The 8,819-nt window shown below is 38.6% G+C and overlaps 1 protein-coding gene across 9 annotated transcripts in view; it reads right to left on the bottom strand.

Moving 5' to 3' along the window:
- Nucleotides 1–3,456: 3,456 nt before the first annotated feature.
- The window catches only part of STK33 (serine/threonine kinase 33), a 41,236-nt gene continuing 35,873 nt past the window's right edge, over nucleotides 3,457–8,819 (bottom strand). For 8 of the 9 annotated variants that reach the window (XM_033153172.1, XM_033153126.1, XM_033153163.1 and 5 more), the window contains 3 exons: nucleotides 6,718–6,980; nucleotides 6,028–6,112; nucleotides 3,457–4,256 (listed from right to left, as the gene is read on the bottom strand). In XM_033153172.1, the coding sequence (XP_033009063.1) occupies nucleotides 4,074–4,256; nucleotides 6,028–6,112; nucleotides 6,718–6,980 (531 nt within the window). In that variant the 3' untranslated portion in view covers nucleotides 3,457–4,073. The remainder of the gene's footprint in view (nucleotides 4,257–6,027; nucleotides 6,113–6,717; nucleotides 6,981–8,819) is intronic. The other variant, XM_033153135.1, reaches the window with a different exon arrangement.

Raw genomic sequence — 8,819 nt, 5'->3', positions numbered from 1 at the left:
ATTACTTCTTTTTCAGGAAAACCAATATTGACTTGTAGCTCTTTTGTTGTAAGACAGCTTTAATGTTTTCTTCCTCATTTGCCTACTGAGGAACTCCTGATGCCTGCCACAAAACATTAATTCACTTCACTTCCTCCTAAATTCAAGGCAGTTATCAAAACCGATACTCCTGCAATATACATATATAATGCTGTGAGCATGTTCATGATGTCCAAAAGATACAATGCCCACTACTCAGATGCCCATCCAGTTTTGGTAATGCTTTCTTTTTCTTCTTCTGTGAAATGAATTTTCTGCTGTATCATATGCAAGCTTATGCAGCCTTTTAAAAAAAATGTTCTTCCCTTCTCCACAGCAATACCCCATTTCAAGAACCTTTTTTTGGGGGGGGGGGAATACCCTCCTCTCTTATAATGTGAATCTCCCCTTCATTTCCCTGTTACTATAGGAAGTAATGTAATTACAATGCAGAAAGAATGCCTTCTCTGAAGATGAAAGGGGGAAAAAGTGGAGACATACCATTTTCCCAGAAATATAGATCCTAGACCAGGGCTGGTTAATTTTTGGCCCTCCAGATGTTGCTGTACTAAAACTGTCATCATCCCCAACCATCCCACACCCCACAGCCTCATCCATGAGAATTTTTTCCCCTGGTCTTTCTATCTGCATGGCTGCAATGCCCACACTCAGAATGCTTATTTGCCGCTTCTGAATCCTGGAATATCCCTATTGTTCTAAGTAAATCAGATCAAATTGATACCATTTGTTTGCTAAAAGCAGCTGTACCTACTTATCCAAATCCCAAGGATACAATTTAAGTGACAGGGTATGAAGGAATCTGTTAAGTATGTAACTTGCACAGAGCAAGAAAACAAGCACTGTATGAAATTTCCTCCATCTAAATTGAACGACAGCTGCTGTAACTTAAAGAAAACATTGGATAGCGCCTGTCCCTAGGATGGTAGCATGTAATACAGGAGTAGAATGTAACCCTGCAGCTCTTGTATATCAAGTCACACAATACACACAACTATTCTGCATCCCTTCCAAATTATGTTTTCACCAGTACAAATATGATATGCAGATAGAGTCAAAGCAAAACAAAATTATGGAGTAATTCTTAAATCTTCTTAGAAATGACATTGAAACAACACTACTACCGTACCCAGGTGAAGCAAGAATAATGTGAACATTTCCACATATATCTTGCTGCTGCTCATAAATGATAGTGTGCACCCAGCACGGAATCCAAGCCATATATTAATAAAGTACAGTTTTACCTATTGATGTGATGTGATACAATGCTAGGAAACAGTGCAGAATGTACCCAATTCAGCCCTGAGACATAATTTTCTACTGACTCTGAGGAATTTCTGGGGGGAGGGGGGATCATCAACACTCATTTTAGCTTGGCATTTTCTTTCTTGTGTAGCACTGACCGTGGGCAGGAAGTATGCATTCTGCAAAATAAATACATTTGTAAAAGCCAGCCACAGCTGTTTCACTAACTAGGTTCAATACGTCATTAGTAAAATTCTACTGTGTAACAAAGCTAATACTTGTGAAAGCTACTTGCATGCTCACAGGCCCCTTTTTTAAAACATAAGTAGAAAGGTTCTCTGTTGTATCTCTAGATAACATGAATATTTGAAACATTCTTCAAGGTGATTGTATCTATCAAATTTTCATGTAGCTAGGCTGAACAAATGAACTAGTATTGCATTTTTAAAGGATCAGACTGCTGTTGATTAAGGTCTTGTCAGATTGGGTACTTTCCTCCAGTTTTCCCAGTGGTGCAACTGACTACAAACTATACAAGCATTAGCATAGGCAAGCTGTCATTTTAATATAAAGCGCTCTAAGGTTCAGATACTTTTAAGGGGGCAAAGCTTCTTGAATATATGGTGGTGTGGTGTTAACTTTTGCATCCTACCCCATCCTTCCTCCCATAACTTCATAGCAGCACTAAGAGACAGTGACATTCCCAAGGATGCTCCATTAAGCTTCAAGGTAAATGGCGATTTGGCCCTGGATTTTCCAACTTCAACCACGATACTAGCCACTATAAAAGCAGTGCACCAAAGAGGCTACCCAAAGTCTCATCATAACAAAGCAAAAGTTATGTATTTAAATAAGTATGTAAACAAGTCCTCCCAGTTGTGAGGTAAAGTGACTGACATATTTTCTTTTATTTAAAATTTTATATGTTCCTGGGTCCAGGGTACAAAAAAGCAAAGGGCACAGCATATATCAGCTCCAGTCATTAAAATTCCAATTACAATAGTCAAAAACTTATTTGAACACAAAATAGAATTGGCCTTACCGCTACATAGTCAGTTTGCAACTAAGCCGGTCCTGCGATCAGGTAGGATTGACCTGAGGCTGGCTAATGATGCCTTTGCAGCTCTAATAGAGCACGTCCTGGCATACCCTACAAGCAATTATCTGACTAAAGGAAAATAACTGGTGCCAAGAGCTAATAGCCAACTACATCTGGTCTTTTAGAACAAAAGGGACCTATTGCACCTCTGTCAGGAGACTCAGGAAGCTAGTTCGACTTTTTAAGATACTCTGACCATTTCATATCAAACTAGAGAGGCTGTCAGATCCAGTATCTGGGACAAGGTTTTGCTGAAAATAGCCTGAATGTATTTTTTTGGGGAGGGGTAATCTTTAAGACCAGCTAAATTAAGAGAAGTACTTTAATATAAATGGTTATAACATTAGTAACTTTACTAATACACATTAATAGTAAAATATGAAATTCTTCCCATGAAGTAAATGTAAGACATCCAGATTTGAAGTAGAAAGAGGCAACCCCGTTATCACCCATGCATATTTGGGGAAAGTTTGGATGTATCCAACTATTTATCAGGACATATTGAATTATTTATCAAGTCATACAAATTAAATCCAAAATGATATTGTGAATATCTAAAATGCCATCATTGGCTTGAAAAGTCTGAGTGCCAGTGTGCCCACATTAAGTCACTTGCAGGTACCAGCAACTATAAACCTCTGGGGAACCTGCAGCTTACATGGAACTGGGCCTTGGCAGTGCCCCACATAATCATCTTGGGAAGGTGACAAAAGAAGAATGAAATCTGCTTCATTCACAGGCTTCACTGAAGTACTTGGTATTTCTGCATAAACTGTGGACCCATGGTTGCTTGCAATCATGAGAAGAGCTACACTAAATTTTCCACAAAAGTTTGAAAAGAACCAAGTGTTATATAAGCATATGGATGGGACCACTACACAAATATTTAGCCTGACAGCCTGAATAATTCACAGTGCAAAATGTGTCAAGTGTAAGCATTCAAGAATAATCTAATGAAAGAACTTTAAGCAAAAAGAGCTTTATCTTTAAAAGAAAAGAATCGTATTACAAAAATATGATTCTTCTCTGGCACAATCCATCCTTTCAAAAATGAAGATTAACTAGCAGGTGAAAAATATTTTTCTAAGATCTGTTTTATTTAAACACACAAGAGTTTTAGCAGCAATATGAACCTTAGCAATTTTCATAATACCTAAAAATGTTTAAAGTATGTTTTCTAAACAAACTAAAGTGCCATAAAAAATATCAGAAACAAAATCCACTGACCTTGGTACACAAGTTATAATGCCTACAAGGTTATAAGCGCAATCTACATACATACATACATACCACCTAGCCATTACATATTTTGGCTCCTTATTCCCCCATGCAACAAACGTTTGTGACTTTACAAAGCAAATTTAAGAAAAACATAGAAAGTAGATTGAAAGAAACTAGTCGTTTGCCTGAACAATACAATAAATAAAAGACAGATTTTTACACAATTCTGTGCTCTTGCTCTGAAAGTAATACGACCAGTGGATGCCCTCACATAGGTTAGGAATTCACACTGCTTCAGAACTTTTATCAGCACTACTGTGAAGCTAGAGCTCTCTTGATGATTATAGATCTCAGAACAACAACAAAATGCAAAAGAGTTCAGGCTACATTGGTCCTTTTTATAAAGCTGCCACATTTTGGCATCGGCACTAGTTACTTCATAAGAACTTCACTTTGAGTTGATGGATACCCCCTAAGATTTCTTTTTCGTTTTGAGTAGGCCACTAAGGGTTGTTGATTTTTGTGAACTTTTGCTTGGAGACGCATGACTCAGAGAAAAGGAAGACTTTTCCATTTCAGTTTTCTTCTCTTGGCTATCCTGCATCCGTTTTGCAACTGATCCTGGAGACACCGACCCACTTCCACCACTCTGAATCTTAAAAACAAACAACACCAAAAACACAAATTAACACAGGATACATTTAATATTACATGTACTAATGGGAGGAAGAAACAGTCATGTGATCATGCCTGTTCAAATTGTAGTAGAAATTTCTGATTTCTGATCAGTTATACAATGTCATTAGGAAAGGACAACTTCGTCTGGAGCTACATTAGTTGCAATAAAGCAAATCAGATTTGACTCAGCATTCTTATTAATACATGGTGTTAGGAGTGGGAAGAATCCTCTTCTAACTACTCAAAAGAACCATATTCTGTAAGCTAAAAACCAATAGGCCAAAAAGCTCTCAGATGCTCAAAAAGTACCAGGAAGAGCACAGCAGCAATGTGTGTCTACTAAAAGCAGGTAAAGGAAAAGAGGTAAAGGAACAGTAATTGAATGACAGAACAAGCTGCAACAGACCCTGACTTTGTATTCCATCACACTCCAGTCCCAGACAGAAGGAACTATGCAATATTGCATCACCAAAGCAGTTTGAGACTCTTGATCTTGGGGTCATGAGTTCGAGCCCCACATTGGGCAAAAGATTCCTGCATTGCAGGGGGTTGGACTAGATGACTTCTGTTGTGTCCCTTCCAACTCTACAATTCTATTGGGCCCATCTAGTCCAACTCCCTGTTCTCACACTGACTAACCAAATGTCTATGGAAAGCCCACAAACAGGACCAGAATGTGACAGCACTCTCCGTATCTTTTTAAACCTCAGCAACTGGAATTCAGAAGCATACTGCCTCCAACACTGGAAACAGAATACTACCATCATGGGTAGTAGCCACCGATAGCCCTATCCTTCATTAACTTGTCCAGTCTTTTAAAGCCATCCAAATTGATGGCTGCAACTACATCTTGTGGGAATGAATTCCTTCGTTTAACTATGCACTGTGTGAAGAAGTACTTTCTTTTGTCTGTCCTGAATCTCCCAATGTTCAGCTTCACTGGATGGTCTTGAGTTTTAGTATCATGAGAGAGGCAGAAAACTCCCTACCCACCTTCTCCACACAATGCATAATTCTATTCACCTCTATCATGCCCCCCACATACTTGCCTTTTTTCCTGAACTAAGAAACCCTAAATGTTGGAAACTTTGATAGCTTTATCACATATTTGCCCACTCTAGCAGAATTCCCTTCCTGATGACATCATCTATAGGACTGAAATTAACGCCCTCTACTTTGCAAAGTATTTCTGTAGCGGCAAGAACTACAGCACCACAAAGACTGCAGCAAGGAAGGTTTTGAAGGCTAGCATAATGAAAACTTCTGCACCAAGTTTACACACACCAAGAACAGTGAGAAAGCAGTTACCAATAAAAAAAGACTGTAAATCACACAAGTTGATATATGGAAGCTACTTAACTAAACCAACCTCTATAAATTACAAGAGAATCTGCTTAGTCAGAATCAAATCCTCTAAATGATTCAGAGCAGTTTTATTTAGCCTCTTGGTATGCTGTTGGTTAAGATGCTGGGACTGCATGAGACTGCCACTATGCTTGCTCCTAGGCACCTAGGTATGAACCAACATCCACTAATGGGAGCTCTACATGCAAGTGCCCCAATTCCCTTTTCTTATCGTGGGACTCAGGGCATTGACATGTAGACCATCTACTTAGAGGCACATTTAAAATGTGACCTCAGCCTGCTGCAAGCACAATACCAACTGCAGAAGCATCTAAAGTACTTACACGGGAGCCAACACATAGCTGAAGTGAAGAGAAAGCAGCCGATTTTATAAATATGCTTACGTTGGAAGTTGACTTGGTATGTGAACTTTTCTTCCGCAATGTCCCATTTGGTAAAGTGTTGCTGTGGTTTTTTTTCTTACGAGTCTGAAAAAGAATACATGTTGTTCTGTAAAAAAGTAACTGTAAAAGTTCTGTAAAAAGTAACTATGATTCATAAACTTTGATTCTCCTTAACACAAACCTTGCCTTTACCAGCACTGATCTATGCTATTATCTAGTTCAGGGCTGGGCAACCCAGTCAGATGGACAGGATATAGTAGTAGCAACAGCAGCAGCAGCAGCAGCAGCAAGTTGTTGTTGCTGCTGTTGTTGTTGTTGTTGTTGTTATTTTAGCCTGATGGCTGCCCTTCTGTGCAAACATCTGAGGGCTACACACCAATGAGAGGCAGGGCCAGAGGCAAAAGTGTGCACAGGAACAAATGTGAATTTTACCTGTGCACATTAGGTGAGTTTCCATACAAAACTCACACACCCTCTCTATTTCCATCAAGGAAAGCAAGAAGCATTTTTTGGAGTTTGAAGACACATTCCAGCCAAACAAAAACACTCAAGGAGGCTGCAAAGCAGGTCCAGTAGCAGGTGTGGCCCAGGGAGAGTCCTAAGGGCTAGACAGAGATTCCTAGAGAGACACATTTGGTTCCCAGGACTGAGGTGCCCCACCCCTAAGATTGATTTAATCTTAGAAATAGCAGGTTAACTTTTACTTGTTTTGTTGGCGTGGAGGATTTGCTGCTCCCACTCTCTGTTTCTGTTTCTATACTGGCCTCTAAGTTGCCATTGCTGCTAGTAAGTCTATTATGTTCTTCACGGATTTCTTGTTGTGAAGTTGATGATGCGCCATTCAGTTCAACTTCCAGAAGGTCTACTTCTCTACTGTCTGTGTTGATGTCGTTATTCCACTTCTTCATCAACTCTAGGACATTACATGGCCTTGGGAAAATGTCTGTTTCACCCTAAAGAAGTAATAAACCATTTATGTCCAGGCCTTTATTTCTGGAAGCTAAAGTGTTTCATTAATTCTTTCAAACAGGTTGTAGAACATTATAGCACATTATAAAAGTCCAAAGAGAAAAAGCTCCTCTTTTTTAAAAAACAACAACAACACTGATTTTCTCCCTACAAAACAAAATAATGGTAATGAAGAGTTTTACATTGGGAATTATATTGTATAACATTTGGATCCATTTCCTTTTCTTTTTGGCCAGAACATTCTAAACACAGCTGATGCCATCTATACCTTATCCTAGGTGGCACCTTTTTTTGGTCCTCCATACACCTACTTCTTGAGATGGCAAGATGGAACACCTACCTGCAGGCAATTAAAAATAGCACTGGTACACTTACTATAAAGTCAACTGCTCTGGCAGTCCCTCTGATCCTTCATTGATTCTCTATCACAAGTATGCAAGTCCAATAAAATCTGAAAACGATTTTGCCTGCCTGGTGGCAAGCTGTTTTCCCAACAAAGCTCCACAAAGTTGTCAAGCACAAAGTTCTATTCACCTAGAAGTTTCAGAAGCTTTTCTGATTAACAGGACAAATGTAACTTTTTTTCATGGCACTGCAGCAACAAGTGTCTACTAAAGCCAGGCAAAGGAAAAGAGGTAGAGTAAAAAAAAAAAAAAAAACTAGAAAGACAAAACAAGCTGCAGCATATGGCATCAGATACGTTGATGCCCACAAATGCAAATTCTATGGAATCCTAAACATTTGTTTTTTTAGACTTGAGCCAAAAACATGAAAAGAGGTTTGTGTGAACATATTTTTGCTCCTGTGAAAACTGGATCCCTTCACAGTAATTTCTGTGGAGTGGAACCAAGAACAGGAGTGAAAACAGCTTCACTTATTTGAGGGGACTGCTTTATGTCCTTATTATGAATTAACTTTGTGACACTATCATTGTAACCAAATCCAATTGGGTATGTGGTTTAATGACATAAATTTGGCTTATGGCTGGATCAAATAGGAAAAGACCTAATATAAGGTCTTTTAAAAAGAGATTTCCTAGGCAACAACCTAGGCAACAAGCAATTATAATCATGGTGGAGAGAGGAGGACACCCCTCCCACTTCAATTTCATGCCAAAAATGTTTCAGTAAATAACTGAACATATCAATTTCCATAGAAATAAATGGATCTTAAATATATAAATAAGCACAATTTTTAGTGGATTTTCTCCCAATGAATTTCTTCACTTTTTGAGTCTTTATAAGCTTTTGGTTCTGAAAGTCTTTGGGATATAACATCTGTCTACTTGAAACTAGCCGTTACCCCCCCCCCCCAACATACTGAGGGGCAAGGACTATAAATGTAAAAGCAGCCTTGCAGCTTTGTCTTCTCCATATTATGTATCAGCATCAGCTTCTTTAAGACTGGAGTGGAACAGGAAAGTCATGAGTGTGGGCCCACTTTAAGAAAGATTATGTGTTTGATCTGCTGTGGGGAAAATCTCCCCCATGGATGTTGAACCCAATAAATGCAAAATGATTCACAGTGAAGATTCAGTATCTTTAAGAGATACAAGCATTCAGCCTAATGCATTAAGCAAGAAATACTTTGTTCTTTAAAGAAAACCAAGCACTATGTTTTTAAAAGTTTGCTTATATGTGTCTAAAATAACATGTGTGTGAATCTTTTCCATTTAAAGAAAGGTTTTGACCATACCATAAATCCATACATGACAACGGATCCATACATTCCAAGCAATATAACTAGATTTACACCTTCTTTTCCAACCACAATACTACATTGTCTTTATTAACAGTATATTTCAGTCTTCGCCTTCCTATGGT

Source organism: Lacerta agilis, chromosome 1, assembly GCF_009819535.1.
Source record: "Lacerta agilis isolate rLacAgi1 chromosome 1, rLacAgi1.pri, whole genome shotgun sequence".
In the NCBI taxonomy this organism is placed as follows: Eukaryota; Metazoa; Chordata; class Lepidosauria; order Squamata; family Lacertidae; genus Lacerta; species Lacerta agilis.
This window is presented reverse-complemented; position numbering and strand designations above follow the sequence as displayed.